A 26,781-nucleotide genomic window follows, 5' to 3' on the forward strand; every position below is an offset into this window, starting at 1 on the left:
TATGCATCCATATATCCTGTCCTATGCAACTCATTCGGGGCCGTCCCTTGCCCTTTCTTCCATTCCAACCACCAGAATTTTATAATAGAAGGAAGAATATTTTGTAAGCTAGGGAGGGAAGGATGATTGTGAAATTTGTTGATAGGTATGAAATTTAAATCGTTTATAGACCAACACTTCAAGATTTAAATTTAATATTAAATATGGAGGTCATGAGATGGGAAAAATCTCGTTTTGTAGATAGAAATTACGGGAGTAGGCCTTATTTTGAACTGAAGAGCGAGTTTCAATCGGAGGTGGCTATGCTAATTCGCAAAAACTTATGTGAACTTACCTTAACGGGTAGAATACTTAAATAAATTAAAGCCAGATAATCATGTCAGTTTTTTTAAAGGTAGACAATTGATTAATGGCTCATTTTATTACTACTCGTTCATTCTATGTTTTCATTTCTCACCTTTATTCAGAAATATTCTTCTCGAGCGACCACTTTTATTCAACACGTTTGGTGGCCGCTTAGGACATTTTTCAATTCAATTAGCTGCTATTATTCGCTAGCGTCTCACGAAGTCGTTTCGTTGGCTGATGGTGGCCGATACGTGGCCTAGAGGTAGGAAGAGGAATATTTTCAATCACATAATATGTCAATTTTATATTAAGAAGTAATGAATGGGCAACTCGCTACAAAGTTAATTATTGCACTTTTGGCTCCGATCAATTATAATAATTCATCTCAGTCGTAGTACTTACGTTGCCATGATTACTCCGATATGCATAATTGTAATGCAATCTGGAACGAATCGCATATGTAAATTATTTTTCAACTTCTTCTTAATTTTTGGAAAAAGGTGCATGGTAGAAAGTTATGAGGCAAAGTCGGTGATATTAGAAATTTGTATGAAAAATAATTTTTTTCCGATAAGTTTCATGAGAAATAATATTGAATAAAATCGGTATGATGGCTAAGGTATACGCTGAGTCTTAATGGTAGTTTTGCGTGTTTTACTTTGTGGATAATCGATCTCAATATCGATTTCTCATTGTATTTCGATTTATAATATATTGATCGCTGTTAGAGGTAATATTGCGACGATTATGGTGGATATGAACTGAAATTTACTGTTATAATCGAATTTCTGACGGGCTTATGAGAAGAGTTGAACTTTAATATGTGATGAAGATCTCCGATTAATGACAAAATTGAATATGTAGTGAGGCAGTATAGTGAGCAGTGAGCAGAGGGAGAAAGATGAGTTGTTATGTGCAGAAAAACTTGAAATATTATTTATTCCCATACCACCGTAGACATCTCACATTGGCCTTTTACATAAGATAACATTTACACGAGCGCTTTTCAACAAGATAACATTTACACGAGCACGAACAACCATGCCTTGGATTGGGGCAACCTAACCCTGCGAGATCTCTTAAGGGTGTTTGGCAGGGGGTGAGTATGCACCAACATATCTTAACTAATCTAACATATCTGCAATATGCTATATCTTCGTAATCATTGAAAAAAAGGCCAAAACATGTGAATATGACAGCAGTTATTGTGAGCTCTCACCGATCGTGCAATTCTTCATGCAAGCTGACCCCAATCACGCAATAAATGCATAATTATTACGTAGATAAATATCCAAGCAGCTGCATAGACCTAGTAAAATACCTAAAAGCAACAAAAGACCAACAAAGCCGCTACCAGTAAAGGGAAAAAAGATAATAAATACATGAATATGTGCCCGATCCCTGCGTGAATGTTGTGTGGAGGACATTTCAAGCGCAACACTTCGTCCGTCGGATGGGACGTTATGCCGTGGTCACCTTGGTGCCTTTCGGGAGCAGGCTAATGCCGACGCCGGGTTTCTCTCCACCCTTCCTTGCCTACCCTTCCCTCATGGCGCAAATGACCTTAGCTGTCGGTCGCCTCCTCCAAATACCATACCATACATGAATATGATCGACCTGCCGAGTGCAACTATTAATCGCATTGATGGCACATATGTTACTATTCCCGATAGTCCAAGGAAAGAGTGTGTTGCAGGCTAGGAATTTACCTCGCCGCCACCGAGGCCGGCAAATTGGAAATTGAACTTCATTGAAATTATTTGATCGTCTCTCGAGTCTAGGAATATTACAGAGTGGTATGCCCCGAAATATGCGAGTGATCCACCTTGCACCTCATGATAAAGAGTGCAGCAGCGCCTCTGCCGCCGTTCGAGGGTACTCCCGCGACGTGGAGGAGGCGTGGGAGGCGATCGTGGGTGTACGGGGGCATAGGAGGAACGTGTGGAGGGCGTGGAGGAGGAAGGAGGAGGAGTGTGTGTTGTTGGTGGAAGTGGAGGAGGCGAACTGTGGTGTTGTGGCGGTGGTTGGCGGGGGGTAGGGTCGCCCGGAGGAGGGAGACAGGAGGTGGGGGTAGCGGGTATTCCGAAGGGGAAGGAGGAATGGGGGGTAGACGGGAGAGGGGAGGGAGTGTTGTAGGGGAGGGAGGAATCGGAGGAGGCAGGTGGCGGACGGGCGGCCGCCTCTATCGGCTCTTGGGGCAGTCGCTCAGCGACGTGGTTCAACAAGAGACGTGCGCGGACGTAGCCGGTCCCTTTTGCAAGCGCCGCACGGCGTGGAAGGCCGTGGTGGTGTCAATATTGTGTTGTGTGCATCGTGGGATCGTGCTGGCTAAGATCTGTGTAGTCGGGACTTCCCTTAAATCATCGACTTTCATTGGATTGTGCACTTCGTGGTAGCCGGCGAGAACACCTTCCCGGCCGTGCTGGTTTGGAGGTTGGTGGTTGCCGTCGGACGGTGTGGCGGTTTTAATTGCGGCCTAGGACAAGTTACGAGTTAGTTATTATTAGTCACAGTTACTAGTAACAATTACGCCGGAGAAAAGACGAGGGCTGCCCACTTCGTTCCTGACGTAACGTGGTGTTCGTTCGCCGCACCGGCCTGGAAGGCCGTGGTGAAGTCATTCTCCGAAGTGTTGTGTGCACCGTAGGACCGTGCTGCTTCTTTCTGTGTCGTGAATCATCAACTTTCATTCGATTGTGTACTTCGTGGTCGCCAGCGAAGACCCCTTCCCGGTCGTGTTGGTTAGGGGGTTGTTGGTGGTGGCCGCTGGACGGTGTGTTGGAGTTGCGTGTACAATTACACCGGAGTCAAGCGGAGAGCTGCCCACTTCGTGCCTGGCGTGGGGTGGTATTCATTCCCCGCTGTGTTTGTCCACTCGATTCAAAAAGTGACAGATAACCACGTATTGACGCTGCTGGTCACGGCATCGAAGTTCGTTATCGTCAAAAAGCCTGTGCAACGGACGCATCGCTAAAGGAGAGAACGAATTGAAAGCGTTCGTGAATTGTTTTTCGGAGTGAACTTGGGCAGATTCGCCCGGAAAATCTCTACGTTCGCGTGGCATTGTCGAAAAATTGGTGTGCCCTAAGATTTTGCAGGGTAAAAAGTCGATCGAAACTCAAGCGTCGAAGTTTCTGGATTTCAGTGGTGTGTTCTGCGATTTGGAGTGAAAATTTATTTCCGTATATTTTGGCTCTTGGGATACGAATGTTCAGTGACGTTTTGCCGAATTGAATTTTTTGAATTTGTGGCCCGATTTCTGAGCGGATTCAAACTGTAAGGAAGGGAAGGTAAATTTTAAACGGTGTTCAGGGAACGGACAACAATAAGATGAGTCTCTAACGTCGCGTCCTCCGGATTTGATGGACTCTGAATGTCTATCGGCTCGTAAAAATCTCCTGGGCTCCTGCGCTCGTGTTGTTGCAGCGGTCATCAGTGGACCTCCCTCTCTCTCCATCCCCCCTCCCTCTCTTCATCTTACCTTCCAACCTCCCAAACGTCTTCGCCCCCCCTCCCCCTCTTTCCCTATACTCCTCCGAGGGCATCCCCTTACTGCTTGCTGCAGGAAAAAGAAGAGGAGAGAGTTCCACCGCCCGGAACAGTTGAGTTCACCGCCCTGGATGGCTTCCCGCGTGATCGGCGGACCTTGAAGTGCCTTCGTAGAGCCCCGTGTGGTTTTCACAGTCGGTTGGAGAGAGAGAGGAAAAGAGTGGGAGTTGGCCGGGTGTGTAAGAAGCCCGAGTCTCGGTGGTGGAATAAAACGGAAGCGAACGGTGATACACTTCGCCCGGAGAATTTTTAAATATGTAGCGACGTCCTCACTCCCCTTATTAGCCGGGTGGTTGTTACGCTAGGCGGCGTTCTTCTTATTCTTTTATTTATTTTTTCCCATTTTTCTCTCATCGTCCGTTCGCTCCGGCGTTCGTGAAGATAGTGAAAGGGTAGCGGACTGAATTAAACAGGGTGTCTTTCCCCCCTCTGGACTGCCTATCACCCCTTCTGCTTCCGCGTATATTTTATTGATGAGCCGCTCTTCAGTTGTCAAGCGACCGGTTTTCTTTCATTCGATACCTTCGTCTACCGTGAAAATTTCGCCTTGCAACCCTCCGCACGAGATGATACAAGCCTCTGCATTGTTTACTTGCCCAAGACGAGTTCTTAATTGGAGAAAGGTGGTGTGACTGGATTCTTCCATCGTTGAAGTTCAACGCACGCTCGTCGGTAGCCCTGTGTGGTATAATAATTTTGCAGAAAAAAGGAGAAGTATTGCCGTTTCACTTGAAGTGAGTGATGTTATTGATTTGATCTGGGAAAAATATACGTCGTAACGGAGAGATTGAAAGGATAATATTTTCAGCTTCATTGTGTAGAAGCTAAATCGGAGGAGTTCTTGAGGATAGCCGGTGTAAAATCTGTGTTCGATTCTCGTGTCAGGTCTGGTGACGACTTTTTTTGTTGAATTTCCCAAGGTGTGTATTTGCTTAGGGAATCAAAACGGAAGAGGTGGCGTTGGGGGGGGGGGGGTCTCTTGGTGCCTAGTCATCGTTTGTTATTGTTCGACTTTCCTATCAGTGAGGTCTTCGTGAACACGAGTTTTTCTTCCCCGGCCGAGGAAGGGAATTGGAGCGGGCTGTCGGGCTGCCGTGGGAATAAGGCTGTTTGAAGTAGCTTACTTTCCTCCCAGCCCCGTGTTAGCTTTTTCCATCTCTCCCTTGTTGCAAGCCTTAATTCCGGCCGTAACCATTCTCAAGGGGACCGACTGGAGGAGATTGGAAAAACAATCGGGGGGGAAGTTCACCGTGTCAAGATGCGCATGCGCGAATAGTTCACGCCCACTCATTGGTCGGGGTCGTTTACCCTCTACCCGGTTAACCGCAAAAATCACCTTCCGGGTCTTCACCATTGTGCATTTTTATATTGTCATCCCGGCCGGTTGATTCCACCCTTTTGATGGACTCTTGGAGGTGAAATTTTAAGTGCACGTTCTCGCTTGGGCTTAATTGGAGCGAGGTAGGTTTGGTCGAAGACGCGAATTACTCCGCATAAAAAGGTCTATTGTCTCCACTACTCTAAAGACTTCGACTGTCGCCTTACATCTGCCGTTCTCCGAAGACTCTCCGTTATCCGGAATCAAAATTCGCGCCACATCTGCGAGGTCGTAATGTGCGATTGAAACTTAGCGTGCCTCTCTCTCTGCATTTTTTTTAAACATTCTCCCTCGTTTGTTATTTGGTTTGAAACACCCGCAGGAAGTGTTGTGACGCGATTTTTTTCTTGTAGATCTTCGAATAACGTTGGTTGAAAGTGATGGTTCCTTGCGGGGTGTCCTCTTCGCAGTTGGTTTTCTCTGAAAAGAAAATTTTTGTCTCGTGCATCCGTCGAAGACTAGACTTCCTGGCAAGTTTTTGATTTATTTCCCCGTATCTTTCTTTCTCGATCCCTAGATCCTCCCCTCCTACGTCTTGCGAAACAAGACCTTTTGGCTGGCGTCTTCCCTTCTCGTTTGTTGTGGACGGGGAAGAAACTCGACGAAGTGCTTCCTCCGTGATGTGACCCAGTGAAGTGGAGAGGGGTTGGCGTTATCTCTCGTGTTTTTTTTAACCCTCCATCTGAAGACGAAGACCTGGGCAAAAAACAGCACACACATACAGTGTGCGCGCCAACGAAAGAAGAAGAAAAAAAAGACGTGAGTGGTTGCGTCACTGACGGAGTGCGAGTGAGTGTATCACGGTCCTACATGTGGAGGAAGGCAACCGCTTCGACCTCACGCTCCTAAGGGTTGCGCGCACGAATATGGCTGCGTTTTCGGACTGGCCCGGAAGAGGAGGCGGACATTGGCTGCCGGCCTACGGATTCACCCAACACCTCACGCACCAGAACCACGGATTTATCGAGGACGACGGTGAGTCGACTTGCAATTAGCATTCGTGGCCCTCCTGCTGCTCTAACTTATAAGCCTCGCATGGAATTCGAGAATACATGTTGGAATTTTGATGACTGATTCGAGGGAATGAAACAAATGAAAATTTTACAGTTTAATCAATCGTAGTTGAAGAGGTACGGAAATTTAAATAGTTTAATTATTTGGAAAAATTGAAAATATGACAATCTTTAAGGTGGCTCACGAATGAAAGATTTTATTTCACATCTACATCTACATAATACCCTGCGAGCCACCTCTAGGGTGTTTGGCAGGGGGTGATCAATCACCAGCATGCAGCATGCATTTGGACTCCCACATGCACACCACACCGTCCAAAAAACGTCCCGTATAATAACAAACTATACTATTATATGCTGTTAGAAATAGAATATAGAATAGAAATTCAGAAACATGCATTAAGTTTTACATAGGTTAGTAGGCTACACTACAAATCATGCAATCTATTTACGAGTTCTATTGCTGCCGTTATAATCTCTTATCGATCGTGGAAAAAATGACATTCGGAATCTGTCTGTTCTGCAATCTATCTCTCTTATTTTATTTATATGATCTGATCTTCCGTAGTACGTTGGCGTCCGCAAGATATGGTTAACTTCGTCAGAAAAGACACTGCTCTTGAATTTATCTAAAAGGTGCTGTCTATTTTTCAATCTACGGTCCGACAGAGATTCCCATCCGAGTTTATCTAAGAGGTCAGTTACACTAACAAGACTATCGTAACGTCCTTTCACATACCTGGCAGCTCTTCTTTGCACGCGTTCTAACTCTGTTATTAAGCCTTTTTCATGAGGGTCCCAAACACTGGCAGCGTATTCCAAATGTGGTCTAACGAGGGAAAAGTAGCTAATTTCTCTCACTTTGTCGTCGCACTTTCCTAATATTCTTTTAACAAAACCCATTTTACGATTAGCTTGACCGGTTATTTCTCGAATATGTTTATTCCACGATAGATCATTATTGAGTCTAACGCCTAGATATTTCACGGATTCAACTGCATTTAATTGGGTGCCTCGAATGATATAGTTACGCTGTAGGGAGTTATTCTTCTTCCAGAAATTCATTACGACGCATTTTTCCAAATTTAATTCCAACTGCCAAGCATCGCACCAAGCTTGGATAGCAGCAAGGTCATTCGTTAGTTCATCCATATCTTTGCTGGAACGGATTTCTCTGTAAACTACAGCGTCGTCTGCAAATAATCGTAACTTAGAATATTTCACTAGCTTTACAAACACCGCTTAATAATTAGTACTGAATACAGAGGCTGATTCAGGGGAGGGGGCACAGGGGTCATGACCTCCCCAAATTTTATCAAAATTTTTAAAGTTTTATGAGCGTAATTGTCTTTGAGTACTTGTGAAGGAGTTGAGGGAATGTTTATGCAAATGCATGGCTACAAGCACCAAGCGTGAGGGAAGTTTAGTTGTATTTATCGTAGGGCGTAGCACTCCCTACTGTAAAAACGCCCCTCTCTCCCAAGACATGACCCCCCGCCAAATTTGATGCTGTATCCTCCCCCGAATCTAAAAGCCGCTTGTCTACGCATATCGGACCTCTGACGCACTATCGCTGAGAGGTATTGCATACCACCAAGGCGCCGTGGAAAAATCAACGTCCTGTATATATCCCTGAATTAGATGCACCAAAATATGATTTTATTAATAAATGTAATTTGCGTTTATTCTTCTTCATTTCTTAAAGTAGCCGTTCCACAACGTGGCCAATTGAACAAGTTGGTACTTATTTGAAGGAGCAAATTTTTATATTACATTTACAAATATTCCCCTTGAAGATGACGAAAGGCCCTTGAGGAAATAAAAATAAATATGTTTGAGCTGCATGCTTTTGTACACCATGTTTTTTTACCAAACCAATTTCATTATGTTAGGCATTCACTTCCATCTTGCAGCGATAAATTTGCTAACATATTCTAAATATGCTATGTCGATACAGTGTATCTCTGGCTGGGTACCGGTTTCGTAGAGAAACCTTGTCGTTACAGGGTATCTCTACGAAACCGGTCTACAGATGCGCTGTATTGTTCCGATACCAGTCCAGATGTACACAGCATCGAAACAGTATCGAATACCATACCGAAAAGATGGCATACCGAACCGAAACCGATCGCAAGTGAATTAATTATTTTGGATCTAGCAAAGTTTTATTCTTTCCTGATAGTCATGAAGGAGTTCCATCAAGAAAGGGGGCATTCATTAATTACGTGAGGTGTTTAGTGGGGTAAGGGGTCAAACCGATTCTCACCCAGTCTCACGTGAGTCCCGGGGGTCCTAGCAGGTATCAAGTAATTTTTTTCCGCAAGAAACAGTGTAAAATGTGATTCTAGACTACGATTTTAGTTATCTTAAATACTATTCTTAGCTAATCGTAAATAAAAATAACTAAACAATTTTTTTAATGAATCCAACAAAATGAAGCATAGATTAACGTATTTACACTGAAAATACGCATTTTGAACAATCTCACATGAGATTCGAGGGAAGGGGGGATAGCCAAATCTCACAATATTTCACTAAACGGGCTGAGGGGGTCCAAAAATCGCAAAATCACCTCACGTAATTCATTGACGCTCCCAAATGCCTCAAACCATTGTATTTACTTGTGACTATGTTGAAGAGTTGTTTGCCAAGAATCGAAGGTTAACTCGCTGGCAGAGATCGGGTGTAATGTTTGGGTCTATTAACTCAGTGAGAAGAAAATGTCGGAATGGAATCAGTGGACGGATGGGACGGAGTTTCATTCGTGTTTTGGTGACCCTCCGTTTTTTCTACTTCAGTCAACTCTGATCTTATTCTGACGCATACGAGATTATTAGTTCTCTACTCTGTATCGAAGGATTTTTGTCGAGCGGCAAAAATTAGGGAGATTGGAGGACTTCAGGGCATGGGCGGTCATCTTTCGCTTTCTCCTAATTTAGACATAGCTTAACACGCCACTGCGAGTTCTCTCAATCATTGAAGTATTGTATTTAGTCACTATGTGATAAAATTGATTGACTGATAGATAGAATTTATAGAATTTTTTTAGATACCTCAGGAGGTGGTAGGGGATACAATTTAAGCATACATTTGTCCATAAACATTAGGGTCGCAACTCGTAAGCTACAGAGCTATGGCAACGCAAGCAATATTTTAGATCCACTTTGCTGTTACCATGAAAACGGATTTTCTTGAGAATTCCGTTTTTTCAACATTTTATTTATTACTCTGGGTTTTTAAGGACATTGAATCATTAAGGTTGGACGAAAATGTGCGATTATAATTGTCTGAAACAAGCTTTGAGCTTAATTAAACGAGAGATTTGAACGAGTAAGTATCAACAATGCGATTGGGCGAACTCGCCCATTTGAGATTGTTTAGACAAATGTAATAGAACATTTTCGTCTAACCTTCATTATGGGCATTTTCATGAAAATGTCAACTTTTACTCTCAAATTATAATTTAGGCTGGAAATATTTTAACTTGATAAATCAACAGCTAAATTATTGAATTTTATGAAATCAGTATTTGAAACATTATTCTGAGCCTAATTAAAATTTTTCAAATTGTACTTCGATTCACAGAGTTTTGAAGATGTTTGAAATCATTACATTTAGGAGGTTGAGCTACCAGCAATTCCGTCACTTGTTAATTTTGGGCATATTTAAAAGGTATCTCGATAATTAATTTTGTTTCCGTACATGAAAATCACCGTCATAAATGTTTTTGATCATGCTTAGTTAGAAGTTTGGTAATTATTTTTACAATTTTATCGAAATATCCTATTGCATAGTTTTCTCTGAAGGAAATTCCGTCACAAATGGAATTACCCTTACTTGATGTTCTTTAAAATCCAGTGTATGAAATAAAATGGATAGTAACTAAAAGAAAGACTGCGATAGCAACATCGAGCGCAATGCATAAGGAATCTATGATCACTCATTCTTGGACTACCGATCAGCTTTCTCACTCAATTTTCAATGAAATATGGGGATGGAATTTGAAATTAATTAAAAATTGATTGCTAATCATGGAGTTTTGTAATCGCTCGTTTGTCGAAGCTATGCGGCTTACTTAACGACTCATAAATTTCAAGAAAAAAAGCGTCGAGTAGGAAGCTTCTCCATCGTTAGGTCAATTTCCTCGAACTGCCATTTTCATCGAATTCTTCGTCGCATTTCAGTTTCGTAAGTGGGGAGACAATGATAGTTCTATTGAACCATCAATGAGAAGACAAAATTATGAGTAATCGTTTTAAGAACATTTGTAACTAATTGCATGAGCTATCTATAAAAAAAATCAATGACAACGCCTCGTTACAACATGTCCATATTTGTTTTCATTCGTGTTAAATTTTCCATTGCAAAATTTCGTTCTCTTTTTTCTTTCTCTTGACGTCAATTTTTAATGTATATTAGCGTCTCGAAGTATAGGTGTAAGAATGGTATGCAAATTTTTGGCCAACGTTTCGGTATATTTTTTAAATATCTTCTTCCGGGACCTTTTGTAGAAATGATTTTTTTCTTATTAAAACATATTATTGCACAAAATTTCGAAATATAGTTAAATATCCTAGAGAAGATATATAGTTATGTATCTTCTAGCGCATATATGACTATACATGGAAACGTTGGCACAATTTTTTGCATATCATTCCTAGACCTATACTCAAAGACGCTAATAAACATTAAAATTTTGTTTGATACCTTGCACTATTGCCCATCATATTCATGATGCATCATGATTTTAAACCTGATTTAAATATTTCATAATGCATGCAATGTCCATAATTTATCTAAGTAAAAACATTCCCTCATTAGGTATCACATAGTCTAATTCTATTTTCTCATTGTACGTAATTGACGTATCGAATAGCGAATCATGTTCCTAATCTACCAGTAAGCAAAAAATTAGCTGGAGTATAGAGATAAAATAAACAGTAACCGCTAGGCTGTGAATAGATCCAGCCAGAAAAAATGAATGAAAAGATCATGTTGGCTATAACTGTTGCCATCAAAGCAGTCAATTTATTTGATACAAAACTGCAATTTTTATTAAGAATGCAAGGTATTGCGATCCATAGTTGTTCGAGGAAAAAAAAACATCTTAAATCTATTGGGTCTGCAGTTTATTTCCCTAATCTTATACTCATGATCTTTTCTACCGTAATAATTAATCCCTTCAATGAAATAGAAAACGTGGATAGCGATTTTAGAAACTTAGGCTATAATAAATGGGACACCTAATTTATATTCTACTGGAAATTTCTCTATTGTCCCGATAATTTCCTCAATCTCGTCGTTTTCATTGAGTTTTCACGGCACGTGTTGCTTCCTCGCGGGATTGCGGTACGCAGGCACGGTTATCTGGCTTCAAACTTTTTTTTTGTTTCTCCTGTACCCTTTCGAATGCGAGTCATCAAAGAAGCAATCCCTGAACGCTGAGCGCCAGTCTTTTGTTGCCCGGCGGAAGGCGTGCTCAGGAGAACCTTGAGATCCTTTGTGAGATCATGCGGAGGCATGCAGACACTCTCTCTCTTCTTGTGGATAGATGGATCGACGACGCCTTCTCTGGCCTCCTTTCAAATACCAGAAGGGAATACGAAGCGGATATTAGAAGCACGCGGCGGTGCTTCAAAATCTCACGGTGGTAGACGAACGACATCATTTATTTTACCTGAGCCCATCGGATCGCGCATTAAAAAAAAACCTTCGTCGTTCATTTTTCCCTTTGATTATTTGCGATCTCGATGGTTAGGCTACTTTCTTCAACAGTTGATGACTGTCGATTGCAATTTCTCTATAATATTCTATCAGAGATATTTATTAAATATTTACTATGCTTGTTGCATAGTTCGATTAAGGGCCCCCGCGCACTGGCAACTTTTTCAAAGCAACTATTCAGTTGCTAAAAATCCCCGTTGTCTATCCCTGCTGGCAACAGTATACTCACCCTCGGAATAGGTCCGGACGCAATTATTTAGTTGCGGCAACTAAAAAGTCGCCCGTGCGCGAGGCCACAGTCAATGCCGTGTGCTTCATTGGAACTTCCTGAAAGCAACTGAATAGTTTCTTTGTAAAAGTTGCCAGCGCGCGGGGGCCCTTATGGGAACTGTTGTCCTTAGCGATAATCCATACTATAAACAATCGAATGCTGATTGCTGATATCCCTCCCAAAATGAAGCTCAGCAATTACGTCTAGCCATCTTGAAATGGATCTTTTTAAGTTGCGCTCCGTTGAAATACATGGGAAATGATTCATTTGCAAGCCTGTGGGGTAGGAGACTTTCTTCCACAGTTTCCCAATGCAATTCTCTATGAGATTCGATCAGAAATATGCATATATTCAACAGATGTTTCGATTATTGAGTCCTGCTATCGTTGGCGGTGAACCGAACTATAAACAATGGAAAGCTGATACCTCTTCCCAAATGAAGCCAAACAAATGCGCGTCTGGCCACCTTGAGAAGGACCTCCAAAATGTCTCTCGATTGAATTACATGGGAATTTGCGCAACTTTCAGCTCATAAATTTCGGATGAGATTGCGAATTGGAATAAAAATAATTTATTCCTATTCGACAGTTTTTCACCTCGAAATGCACTTTTCCTTCATTCACATTTTGCGCAACTTCCCTTTTACATTACATAGGAATCGCCAATTTTTTGAGGATCAGAACGAACTACAGCCTTTTTCTTTACATAACTGTCGTTTTTTAATTAGACGTCCATATTCACTGCAATTTAAGTTCAGTCGTATTTCATAACGTGATATTCCATAGAAATGAAAAAGAGTTTTCTTCACGAATACCCCATCATTTGAAAGGATTCATTTCCTCAATAAATTTAACTTAAACACGACCTAAGTTGCCAAATTAAATAATCATCTGCATTGTCATCAATGAACTACCTGAATGTGAAAGTTTATCATCTTATAGCGGCTGTATTTGATAATGTTGTTATGCTATGCTGAGAAACAAAACTCGTTTTTGCTATGCAAAACTGTTTCACTCACACCAAATAACGCAAAAATTATGTTAGGATATTTTTATTATAGTATGGTTAAACTCATCTGCATTCTTTTTGACGTCTTGTCGCCTATATCCTTGTCTCAGCTTTTGTACCTTCTTTATAATTTTTTTTCTGCTCAGTCACTTCATTCTCATTTGCTTCTACTTCTAGGCCTATCCACTCAGTTATTCTAAGAAAAGTTTTCCATGCAGCCCAGTCTATTTCTAATTTCTATTATTCCTCGTATCTCTCTTTGTATACGTATTGTCATCTTAAATTACCATCTCAAATGGTAGGTTTCAAAGAATGACATTCTTTCCCGGAGACACATTACATATAAAATTAATCTCCACTGTTGAAAAGATTTTTTTTCCCAATCTTACCTTGTCGTCATCACTGTATAACTATATTTTCCTCGGATCTAGCCTTTGATAAGAGAGGAATTCTTTTGTCTCTTTTAACAGTTTGTATTCTAATGCCTTTTTTCGCCACCTTCGTGTAGATAGCGCCGTGGAAAAATAATTTTATTATTAATAAAAAAAAATGGGGGGGGGGGGGGGCATTACGATGGCTCTGGTACAAGATGATGGCTCAGTGAGCCTAAACGCGTAGTACGCAGTAAAAAAATTGTGGGAAAGTACTACAATCTTTTATTTATTTAAATATGTCTAAATTCCACCAATTGAAGCCGGAATCTGTTGAACTTAGTCGTGGTTTTTGTTTTGCGTTGCTGGTACCAAAGATCCAGGCGGCCCTTTTCCCAGTTTCAGGTAGTTTTTCGCAAATATCTTTCCCATTTCATCATGAACTTATACTTTCCCTTAAATATTTAGATTCCTCTCAAAATTTTGATTCTAATATGTGCCGTCTCGAAAACGTCTTGATACAGAATGCTTCGCTAGCTCGAAAAAAAATCGTATTTCTCCATAAGGCCCGGCCCGTATTGAATTATCCTAATTTGACGAGACGGCACATATTAGAAGCAAAATGTTGTGAGGAATCTAAATATGTAAGGGAAAGTATAAGTTCATGATGAAATAAGAAAGATATTTGCGAAAAACTACCTGAAACTGGGAATAGGATCTTTGGTACCAGCAACGCCAAACGAAAACCACGACATGTTGAATGTAATTTCAGTTCTTATTCCTCTTATTTTTTTATCAGCGCTCGCCCACCTACACGCTTGGAAAACGTAAGCTTACCTACCTTTAAGATTCATAGTGTGTACTTACTTCGTTCAGCTAACGGCGCAACGGTGAGCGAAGGGATCTCTTCACTGGATCCCCCGGGAATTTTATTGCTGGTTCACGAGCAGCGGTCGCAATTTCCTCGATGATTTACGGTCGCGTAAATGCCGCTTACCATGACACAGCCCAAAAGTCCTGATCGCCGCTCTCTCGGTGGAATCGCCCATGGGGTGTGCTCTTCGGCGGGAACTGTGCCCACCTGACAACGGTGAAAGAGCATCGAGGCGAAGAACAACAAAACTTCCTCCGACTTCCGTCAGTCCCCACCTAACTACCTGGTGATTTTTTCATTCGCTCGAAGACAATGCTCTCCTCTTCTTCTTACATGTATAAACCCACTTCACAATTATGTCTTCGCTGAATGACTGGGTAGCTTTGCCATTTTATTGCCTGATCTGATAAAAAACACCCACACCGAGACTTTGTGTAGAATGTTCGGTTAAGGTTTGTGTGGAACGTATTTATGAATTGTTCATTATTAATAGTTTTCCATGAAAAAAGATGTAGATCTGTGCACTCTGGAGAGTGAATGGAATATATCGAAGAAGAATTAGTAATACTTCAACGGGTTTCTGTAAAGTGGCTAAGGATGTTTCGAAAGAAATTCTTAAGATTTTTAGAATGTTATTACTTTATAGATTGAGATTTTTCTTTCTCTTGTCCTCTATGTTTAACGTTGCTCATGTCTTCCAGTATAAGTATTTTTATTTTGTTTCTTTATTAACTACGGTTTAGGTTTATTTGGAACTTATTTATGAATAGATCAGTATTAAATTGAACGTGGAAAAAGATGCATAGTATAAGGAATATGGCAATTATCAATATGGTAATTTTTGAAGAAGGAATTTTGTTATTATTTCTTCAAAAATTAGCTTTCAAACATTTCAAGAATGAATGCAGTTATGCAGGAATTTCTATATTTAAGAATTTTTTACGAACCCTCCTTAATATTTAATATTTATTTTCCTGAAATGGAGTTATTTATTTTATTTTACTGAAAATTTGTTGCATTTTTCACTCGCTTACAAAAGGCTGAAGATTGTTAGTAAATATATTTCCGGCGTTACATCCTCGTGGCAGGCCACCTCTTCTACGAGGATTTTATGATTGTTATCGACGATGTCGTGTTATAACTTATCTTTTATCTGTATTCAGCAGAGTGTAAATGACGGCTAGTATCCATTCACATTGTCCGCGACCGGTAGGGATCACGAAACCTCGGTTTTAATACTAAACAACGCGACTCATGCAATCGCTAACAATTGCTACTCATTATGCGATAAGAATAAGATCCAGTAAAATAGGATCGTAGGCTTTTTTAAGAAAGTGTATGCGATTGTGATGAAGACTTAATTACTCGTGTTTTTGTGAAAAACAGCCAGGGTGTCTCTACTTGTGTCTGTATTTTTGTGAGATATTTGTCTAATGTTCGTTAGTATATAATTAGATGTTTGTAACCTGAAAGGTTAATTTCTTCTTGTAGGGATCAGCGTACCCCGAAACGCATGTGCTATGTGTATTCTGCCGTCAGTGTGGGTGTCACAATCTTTCATTTCATTACTTCTTCTGTGTGGGTTTAATACTTCCTTGGTTCCTGTCTCTTTGATTCATTTGGTCTTATCAAGCAAAGTCACTCTGTATTTTCAGCGCAATGAGCTTGTTGCATCTGGGCTCAGAATACTCCCATTGCGGCTTCGAAATTATTCTGCACAGGATATTTTTCAAAGGAATCGTAATGTTGTGTGAAGAGTACTTCTGTTAAGGGCACAGTCCGTCTGTTCATTTGTGGCCACGTTTGTGCCTTACGTTAGGCGAAGGCAAACCTCGATACCTGGTTACTCACCTAACTTCCTTTCCGTCTCTTGATGGTGCAAATACCCTTACCTATTGATCGATTCTTACACAAATTGCAAATAAAACAATCCAAAGAAAATTAATTTTTTATAAACACGATTTTTCTAAAAAGTATAAAATTCAATAAAAAGTAAAATATAAGCTCTTCATCACTCGTAGAGTAAAGCGTGGGTACTGATTAGGTTTACAACATAGGAGTGTAGAAGTGCGTAATAGGTGAGTCAAATATAGGATCCAAGTGCAATATTAATATCTTAATATAATCAGCACCAATGCTTTATTCTCCTAATTATGTAAAACTTGTTTTTTTTACTTTACTGCGCATTTTATACCACTTATGGAAAAAAGCGTGTTTTTTTTATCTTTTTTATTTCATTTTTATTTTCTAATTTTAGGTGGTGAAGCATGTAATCGATTAAACCAGAGCTGTTAAAGAAATTTCTGCCAAAAAATTATAATTATCACCATCTTTTGAGAAACTTTTAGACCGTTTTTTTCACGTGGATATTTAGTTATTATTTAGAGCACAATGGAGCAAAGTTTCAAATATCTGATTTTTTAATATTGCATTTTCGTTAGATGCGAGCAAGTGTGCAAAATTTCAAGCCGATCAGACAATTGAAAGTGGGTTAAAAATCAACTACAAGATTCCATCGGTGAAAAGGATAAACAAATGAACCAAGTTACTAAAGAGCGTGTAAAATATCCACGCGGTAAAAATGGTCTTAAATTTTCTCAATAGATGGCGTGATTCATAACTAATTTGGCAGGTCTTTCTTTGTACAGCCCTGGTACAGTCGATCACATGATTCACCACTAAAAGTAGTCCGAAAGTTCGCGAATGATATGGCTGCACTTCATTTTCTCCCATGAGATACAGGATATAATTCGTAGGGGGAGTTTTATCTTTCCATTTCACTTGTGGTTCCCGAAACCAGAAAACGTTCTGTCACTCACGTCACGTCAAGTGGCATCCAATGTGTTCGTGGGAATTAATACCCCAGATTAAAACCCGGAACCTTTCCCTCAAACGCCAAGCGTTCTTTTCGCTTCGACGCCTAACACGTTTTCCTCACTAATTAACGTCTTAAATTAAATGTTAATGAGGTTTAGTTCAGTTTTTTATACCAATGGATGGCGCTTTCGCCCGAAAAGTTATATAACGCACGTGTCTATGAAAGAGATTTACAGAAATCGTGGAATAATGAATGGTTTAAATAGAAGAAATTTCTTCATCTAAAACGTAGGCAATCTGCTTTTATTCAATTTTTTGCAATCGTAAAATTCACGGAATTCTCAATAACACCGCAAAATTATAACAATGATATATAAATCCGAGATAACAATGATCCTGGCCGGTCATTTCCTGAAGTTTTTTTTGAAAAGTTATAAATCCTGACATCAAAATTTATTGGATTTAGAAGAAGTGATGAGTATGATTTTCCTCTTCATTAAGTGACCTGCAGAGGTTTTGCAACGAACAGGTGAAAATGAATCTCCTCAAATTAGTCCGCGAAAACTTCAAAGAAAGAATATTTTTCCCTTTTGTAATATAGGATTGTTTGTGGTTGCGAGGGAGGTTTCAAATTTTTTCAGTGCAATTTTCATAGAAGTTATAAGATTGGGGTAAAATTCTTTCCGGATGCTCTTGTTGCTTATTAACTCATTGATGATTCGGCGTATAATTTTGTTTTCTAGTTTAATAAAATGCCAAATTTAGCCCATGCTTTATACCTGGTAAGGGGCCAGCTGTCGGTGTGTGTATGTGTATACCACCTCTTCAGCGGCGAGAATTGTGCGAAAATACACACTGAGGGGAAAAATGACTCGACTTGAGTTTAGGGACCGGCGTAACTTTTCTAGTGTTAGTGTAGGAGATGAAATCACTTGTATGCCGTGGCTTCTCACCCTCTCATAGGTATGTGCTGCCCATGTGCTTCATTGGGTGCAATCATAGGCGGATTTAGGGGGTGGGTACAGGGGCACGTGCTCTCCCCTCTGACGCTTAAACACTAGACAAGATTTTTAATCCAGTTGTCATTGCGTTCGTTTTATTTTGTGTATTATGGACCCTCAATAATTAAATTTAATATTAATAACTTTGATATCAAAATAAAGAGAAAATTTTCTACAGTAATTGTTGTGTTTTGTTTTTAATCTCAAATATGAGAAGACATGGCAGACCCTTGAGCACCCCCCCCCCCCCAGAAAAAATCCTGGATCCGCCACTGGCTGTAATATATTGCAGTAATTTCGAGCTTAAAGTCGTAATTGTATTGATGTCGAGGATGGCATCGAAAAACTCTTTCTGGAAAGATACAAATTCTTGCCCCTCGGAGGGCCTCCCTTTTCAACTTTCAGGGTCAGGGTGTAAAAGGCTTTGCCCCTTTGTGGTGTGTGAGACTCCGCCCCCTGTATCCGCTTCCGGTTATTACCATATGTCGATTTATTTTCGTGAGGAACCCTTCACCCTTGGCCACTCCCAGGCCTTTTCGGTCCCTTCCGCTGGCCTCTTTTTTTTGCACCCAGCCTAGGGATCCGGTTGCAATGTTGACAACGTTCACGAATCCATGGAAACTTCGCATCGTAAAATTTTCTTCCATTTTTTTCCTTGCATGCCCATACACAAGGGGACTGCATAGAGGAGGCCCAATTCTATGCATTGGAAGACTTATTTCTGTTGCCTTTTCGGTCGCATTTTAATCTGTTTCCAAAAATGTACGCGGAGCGGTGATGAGTTCAATGCGATCCATTTTTTCAATATTTTGCAGTGTAATGTTTGTAATTGCGAGGAATAGCATTGCTAAGTTATGAAATTAATATACATATTTGCCGGCCTCGGTGACGGAGGGGTTGATGTCCTCGCCTGCCAAGCAGGAGGTCGCGGGTTTAAGTCCCATCTGGGAAAGTTACTCCTGTCTAGGGGATGGTTGTTTATGTACCAGCGTCAAGTTGTGACATGTGACAGAGCTGTTTCCGGTGGTATGAAAAAAAAATAATAAACAAACTATAACATGAACATGTGTATAAATTTCGGTTAACACCCCTAATTATAACTTATTTTCCCGTGAAACTCGGATCAATTTGTCCGTCAGCGGCACGAGTGGCGACTTTTGTAAACCTACTCAAATGCGCGGTGTGTGACAACACATTTAGAGGTCGACTTGAGGATCCTCTTTTGTGACATTTATGCCCATACGGTATGGGACTGGTTTGCTTCAAACGCCTCCTTCAAAATACTACTTTTATAATTTATTTTAGTTTTTCTTATGAGATTTTGCAATGTATCGTGCGAAATGGTGGATCTGTTAAAAAAATTCAGAACATATTCAATATTAAGTTCAAGAAAGGAAATTGGTCAAAATCTGGACTCACCCTATTTGCATAGTAAAGCACGATCACAAATTTAAAATTGAGTTTAAGAAGCAGAAAACGGATATTTTGAAAACATCATTCCTGTTGAGAGAAATTAAAACCTACCTAACCTTCTAACTTTTATTAATATTGTTCACGCGTGCACATAATGCGCTTCGAACATTTAAGTACGGTTGCAGTCGATATTCGAATATTCCATCATGTGTTGATCACTCAACGTGCTAAGCTAGTGGACAAAGTTCATCTGACAATTTTCCATAGATAAGTTCGAAAAATTTGTTGTTCACTGCGATTCAATCTGTATCTGTAGAAAGTGATTATTTATGGAGTAACATCTGAAATGAAGTAGGAAATTTTATCCGGTTAAATATGAATATTTTGGTGCTATGACTGCGTATCCTCACAAAAAATTAAATTAGGTGCCATATTTTGAAGTTGGCAAGGTCATGTTGGGTAAATTACGTTATTGACGGAACTCGAAGGTTGGGATGGGGCTATGTAGGACTTGGTGCATTATTTTTTTGAACTTTACAAGTGCCTAAATTAATTTTTAATAAAGGTTAATTAACCTTGGAATAAATGTCAAGAACACAGGTCGCAAACATCTTTTTTAGTTAAATGTATTAATTCTTTTGCGAAAAAATCTGTAAGTGACAGGGAAAATCTTCAAGGAAATCCAGTAGAAAAAAGAGGCCATATGTTTGTGTTTTTTTTTTAGCGATTAAGAAATTACTGCCACGATGCGAGTTGAAAGGCCGAAATTCCGTAACAATTTTTCTTGGATCATGTTTTACTGTTGGGAATGATTTCATTTAAAGTAATGGGCTACCAAAACATAATATGGTCTAATGATTGAGTATCGTCAGTTATTGTTGTAGCCAAGACAAGTCATTAGTGAGAACGATGATTTTTTTTATATCGCGAACGAAATTACAGCAATCAGCTTGCATATGGATTTTTTCAGATATATGGCCGGATATCCTAAGAAGCGTTGCCGTAAAGCTTGCATTATTTACTGCCCCACTCCCAGGCACCAGGTTCAATCGCATGTGTTTTTGCGGGAGCAGTGAACATTATTCGCGCCCCTTATTTGAAAGTGAGAGGCCAAGCGGAGGAGAATAGTGAAGCAATTATGATGTTCAGGGGAGTGTCGTGACTAGAAATATGCTTTGGGGGGGGGGGGGGGGGGGGGATGGCATGGGGTGGCGACGGGGGGAGGGGTAAACGGCAAATTTTTGAAAAATCACTTGCCTTGAAATACACTTTTAAATAAATTAGCACTAAAGATTTAACTTTAAGCAGATTCAGTTATTACATGCCATAACTAGGCAATATCTTTTAATATTTTTTTATTTTTCTGAGGCTTTGGGGGGGGGGGGGATCTATCCGTTCATCCCCCCATTGTTATGCCACTGGTGCAAGGCGTGCATAATCTTCATAAGATTAGTATTACCTCCTGGTAATTTCTCAGCAGTTAGGATTTTATCTAAGCAAATACGTAATTCTATGTTTTCAGCTATTCTTTCCTCTCAACCCAAGTGGCAACCTCTATATTTAAGTTGTCATCTCTCGCAATTCTATCCTTCAGAAGAACGATTATAATACTTTACTTCACCCGATTCATAATCTTATTGGTTCTTCCTTTTTCTAGCCTTATAAATATATCATGTTGATAGGGCTAGAAAATATATTCTATTTCTGTTTTTCACGGCCCCTTTTCTTCAAATAATCAAGCACTCGAGTTAAAATATATCAGATATTGAATAAAATGCTACTTCATTTTCATTTTCTGCAAGTAAGTGACAAAGGTGACAACTTTTATACCATAGGTAACATAATAAAAAAACTTGCTTTTTGTTACCTTTTTTTTAAATTTAGCCGACCTAGTTTTCGACTTAAACTACGTCATTTTCATGAATTTTCGGGAAGACTTGTGAAACTTACCAATGCGCGTATTTGCCACTATTTTACCTGTCACTCGGTCCCATAAAATACCGCCAATTACTTTTAAATTAGGTCGAACTCTATTGCCAAAAGACGTTGGAGACTTTCTATAATTTGCTCAAGTGAGAAGAATGGGATGTTTACTTGGTTTTGCCTCGAGATCTGCAGAAGTCCATTAAGCCATGTCCGCCCATCGTAGCCATATGGCTACATAGCTACATCCTACCATTCTGAGCGAATGATGTTCTAGAAGGAAACTCGCACTCCTTTTTCCTGTCAAATTGCACAAAAATACGTTACTGAACCTTCCAATAACGTAGTACACTTAATAATTTATTTATGAAGCCGGTCAAAATAAGCCCACTGTCGGAAAGAGACCGGTGCGAATATGAAATTCTATGTGGACGCCCACTGTCCGTAAACTACTTGCAAGTATCATATAAGTAAACAAGAAATGGCATTTTATAGACTATTTTAACTTTCCTTCATCCACAAATATGCTTGCCCTGAAGATTCTTTCTTTCCATCGAGATCACTCGTAGACATAGGCGGATTTAGGGGGGGGAGTCACGGAGGCATCCCCCAGATGCTTGAAAAATAGACTGCTATTTTTATTTTATACTGCTATTATATACTGCTATCATTACGTTCGTTTTTTTGTGTATTACGGAGCCCAAATCATTTAATTTCATATTAATAATGTTAAAATAAAGAGAATAATTCGTACAGTTATTGTTGTAGGGTATATTGTTTTTAGCCTCAAGTATGAGAAGATCATTTACCTATCAGACCTTTGTGGCCCCCCCAGAAAAAATCCTGGATCCGCCCCTGCTCGTAAAAATTGAACAACCTCAGATACTGATCTCCTTACCACCCAGTGTAGCTGTAAAAGAAGGCAGGCTTTCTACAAAAGGAAGAATTCACTTCTGAAATACAAGTGTAGAAGGGAAGAAGCAATTCATCAGATGCTGCATATGGAGAATTTTTCTCCATGGGAGCGAGACTTGGACTTTGACAGCAGGGGAGAAGTTAAGAGAGGATGCATTCGAAATGTAAGAATGATGAAGGATCGACCGAGTAAGTAATGAGGAAGTGGTAATAGATTGGGGGAAAAGAGAAGTCTTCTAAAAACTATAACGAAAAGACAACATAACTTAGTTGGCCACATTATGGCCTGATGAAAACAATCATAGAAGGGCAGTGGTGGAAGGGAAGATGGGCAAGGAACAGCCCCGAATTAATTACATAGGACAGGTTATAAAGGATGTAAAAAAGAAGAAATACGTCGCAATGAAAAGACTAGCGGATAGGAGAAAGGAATGGAGAGCTGCGTCGAACCAATCTTAGGTTTTTTGACCTATGATGATGAATAATATGTCTACAATATGGGACAATATGATTATTGCGTGAAATTGTCTTGCCTACGTCGTAAATAGTATGTATCCCCAACATTTATGAGATTAAAATGAGATAGTTCGATTACCTATAGGGAAGTTTTCCTCCTAAAAGATATATATGAGAATAAATACGTCACTTTGAAAATGCTAGCGTATAAGGGAGCGGAATGAAGTACTGCGTAATCGTAAATTATTTTGCTTAAGATGTTGATGATGAAGGTTATCCGTCCTTGGATGCTGTAAGGGAGGCAATAACTTACTGAGCTCGTCGGATGAGACGTAAAAATCTATCCGTTTGCTTAACCTTCTCGCTGAGATCAGGTAAATAATGACATCGAGTATTTCTCAACTCTCGCCATATAATACCACCAATTCCCCCGTTCGAATGTCTGACAACCCACCCATCTCTTAATGACCCAAATTATTCCTACTATAGGTCGCTGCCCAATGATTACCACCCTTCTTCCATTGTCGGCATTCTGCGCGGGCACCATTTCCGGCCAGCGAGGAATTTTCACAACAGTCGTCGCTGAAAGTCACGAATCAGAGTAAAAATGCACGAGGAGCGTAGAATCAACAACAAAGAGAGGCCCCCCCGCCGCCGGTCACGCCGAAGCGATTTCATTCCGCGATTCCCAACTTCCGCGTGTCATCGACGCGATGGTGAAATTTCGAATGTTCGCCGTAAAACGCAATCGGATCCTTGGAAAACATTTTTGGGTGCCAATCCGCCAATTTAACCGATTTCCGCGCAGAAAACTTTCTGCTTTCGATTGTGGGGATATTTAGGTGCGTTGCTCCTATCCATCGTCTTTAGTAATGCAGTAAAATTTCATTTATAATTTTTTAATGACAATTTTTAAAATTATTGTTAAAAATTTATATTTAAAACTGACCCGTAGATACAACCTACATTAAAATGATACTTGAATAAGAATGAATAAGTTTTTCCATCTTCTCCTGAAGGTTAATAGAAGACTTCTTAGCATTTCCGCATTACTTATTCGGACGACCCATTTTATCTTCATCATTCTTCGGTAGCACCTCATTTCGAATGCATCCACTCTTGAACTATGTATCTGCCCCTCAATATGTCTAAGCATCGCTCCCATTTAGACCAAGCTCCATATGTAACATCTCATGAATTGTATCTTTCTCCCTTCTATACTTGAATTTTCAATTGCAAGTAGATTCTTCTTTTTTGTAGAAAGTCTTCCTCGCCTATGCTATTCTTCTGAATATTTCTCTCTTGCTTCGCTGACGTTGGTAACTCGTCTTCTTTGAAAACACTTTCATCAACTTGACTAAGGTCACAGATCACAGGATTATAATCTTTAAATTCAATATCGCACGCAACCAACTCTTTGAGATGATCTTTTTAAATATGTGAAAGAGTTCCTCGGGCAATTATCGCTGCAATCGATGGTTACGATGTAAAGGTATCGAACTTTTAATTACAGAATCGATCAATTGCCAACGATGACTTATTGACATTTCTCGGCTTGCGTCCGTTGTCAATATTTCTTTTGATTGAAGTTTGCTTCAAATGTTGCTTAAGAATAATTTTCGTATCCTGAAGAGCTCTTCAAGGAAAATCCGAAATCGATTTTAATTTTTATTCGTTGCCACACGACTGAAAATAGGGCTATTTGGCCTTTACATAGGGGTTTTAAGTTAGACGATATTACCTGGGGTTTCCATGCTGGTCGAGATTTTTTCTGTTCCCATCTTCTTACATCTCTCGTTGACAGCAGGGGCGGATTCAGCATCAAATTAGGGGTGGGTCCATACCTGGGTCCAGGGAGTGTAGAAATCTTCCACGGAGAGAGAGGCGTTCTCCCGTGTACAATTTTTTGTAGGGGGGGCTACGCTCTACGAAAAATGCAACTCAAACTTCTCTCATGTTTGGGCTTGTAGCCATGTATTTGCATATGTACTCCATTTACTCCTTTTCAAGGATACAAAACTATTAAACAAAAACAAAGTAAACATTTTTGATAAAATTTTAAGGGGGCGTGTAATGACCCTGCCTATATGGCCCTGATGGACAGTTAGTTGACCAACCACATACAGATGATCAACAACAATTGGCGGTCGTCGATATTGGGTTGAATATCAAAATATCGCAAATATGACTATCGGCAATCCATACATCATCCACAGTCGTTGAAATAAAATTTAGATTCATTTTATCGACATCTACAACACTATGGTACCACCGATGGGTGTACACAATCTTCGATTGATAAACGGGACCATCGCACCGGCTTAGCTATTACCTACATACTTGTTTTTATAGCGTGCCCGAGTGGTGAAGCGATCTTCGTCGCCTTCTACATCTTTCACCGGTCAGGTACCTCCTTAATCCAATACCCTCACGACTCCGTTATGCCTGCAGCTTGTCGGGACTCTCGCGCGGCCTAATTACCTAGCGAACTAAATTTGAATGCCTATTAAAACTCTGAACAAGGATCACCCCGGTCTGATCGGCTATCGGCCGACAATGAATTCACGGCATGGCCTCATTACCTGCACACGAAGTTTACAAGCGCCACGACGTTGTTTCGAGTCAAGCGGAAGAGGGCAGAGCAGTGGGGTGAGGATTGAGAAGATAAATCTGATGAAATTAGGTGTAGTATTCGACGATACTCACGAATCTTCGTCTTATTCCTGGGAAAGAAGAGGAGAAACGTTAAGTTTATGGGCGGCTTTGTTTTTTTATTGCTTTTTTTGTCAAGTCTCCGTTTCTTATCTGAGAATAATGTTTTCAATCAATGGCAAAATTGAGGCCATTTTCCGTCTCTAAACTAGTAGATAGTTTGGATATTTATTTATTTATTTAATGGATATGATGATATTTAAAATAATTTTTAAAGAATAAGCGAAAAAGAATGTTCGGATTGTCTACATTTACGGATTTTTTCTCTGTTCGCATGAGCTACTTGGATTAACAACTTTTGTTGGATCAACTACTCTTCATTTTTTACCTGTCAATTTGTTCAATCGATGCCTGGCAGAATTATAGTTTGGATATTTATTTATTTAATGACTTGGTGATATTTGAAACCATTTTTATGAAACATTATTGAAAAAGAATTTTCAGTTTGTTAACATTTACGTAATTTTTGTCTTTACTCGCATCGGCTGCTTGGATTGACAGCTTTTGTTGGATCAGAACTCTCTATTTTCTATATTACAATAAGAATAATTTGTTCAATCGATGGCTTAACAAGGTCATTTTCTGTCTCTTAACTAGTAGATAGTGTGGATATTTATTTATTTCAAGAATGTGATGATATTTTAAACCATTTTTAGAAAGCATAAGTGAAAAAGGATTTTCATATTGTCTACGATAACATGATTTTTGTCTCTGCCCATATCACCTGCTTGGATTAACAACTGTAAAATTATATGACGATGAATAGAATTTATTCAATCGATGGCAAAATTAAGGTCATTTTCTGTCTCGAAACAAGTAGATAGAAAGCGTTAGTGAAAAAGAATTTTCATTTCGCCCATATTTACGTCATTTTTTGACTGTTCCCGCATCAACTGCGTGTTGAATAAACTGTGGATGTCACAAAGTCTCTTCATTGCTATTTTATTATATTTGCCAATGACGAAAGATGAATTTAAGTAGCAATACAATAAAAAAGAAATGCACGTA

The 26,781-nt window shown here is 39.8% G+C and overlaps 1 protein-coding gene across 1 annotated transcript in view; it reads left to right on the top strand.

Annotated features, from left to right (window-relative positions):
- The first annotated feature begins 2,570 nt into the window (after positions 1–2,570).
- The window catches only part of LOC124164956, a 373,915-nt gene continuing 349,704 nt past the window's right edge, over positions 2,571–26,781 (top strand). Inside the window, exon 1 of the mRNA XM_046542194.1 lies at positions 2,571–6,250. Coding sequence (XP_046398150.1) covers positions 6,142–6,250 — 109 coding nt within the window. The 5' untranslated portion in view covers positions 2,571–6,141. The remainder of the gene's footprint in view (positions 6,251–26,781) is intronic.

This window comes from Ischnura elegans, chromosome 9 (assembly GCF_921293095.1).
Source record: "Ischnura elegans chromosome 9, ioIscEleg1.1, whole genome shotgun sequence".
Lineage (NCBI taxonomy): Eukaryota > Metazoa > Arthropoda > Insecta > Odonata > Coenagrionidae > Ischnura > Ischnura elegans.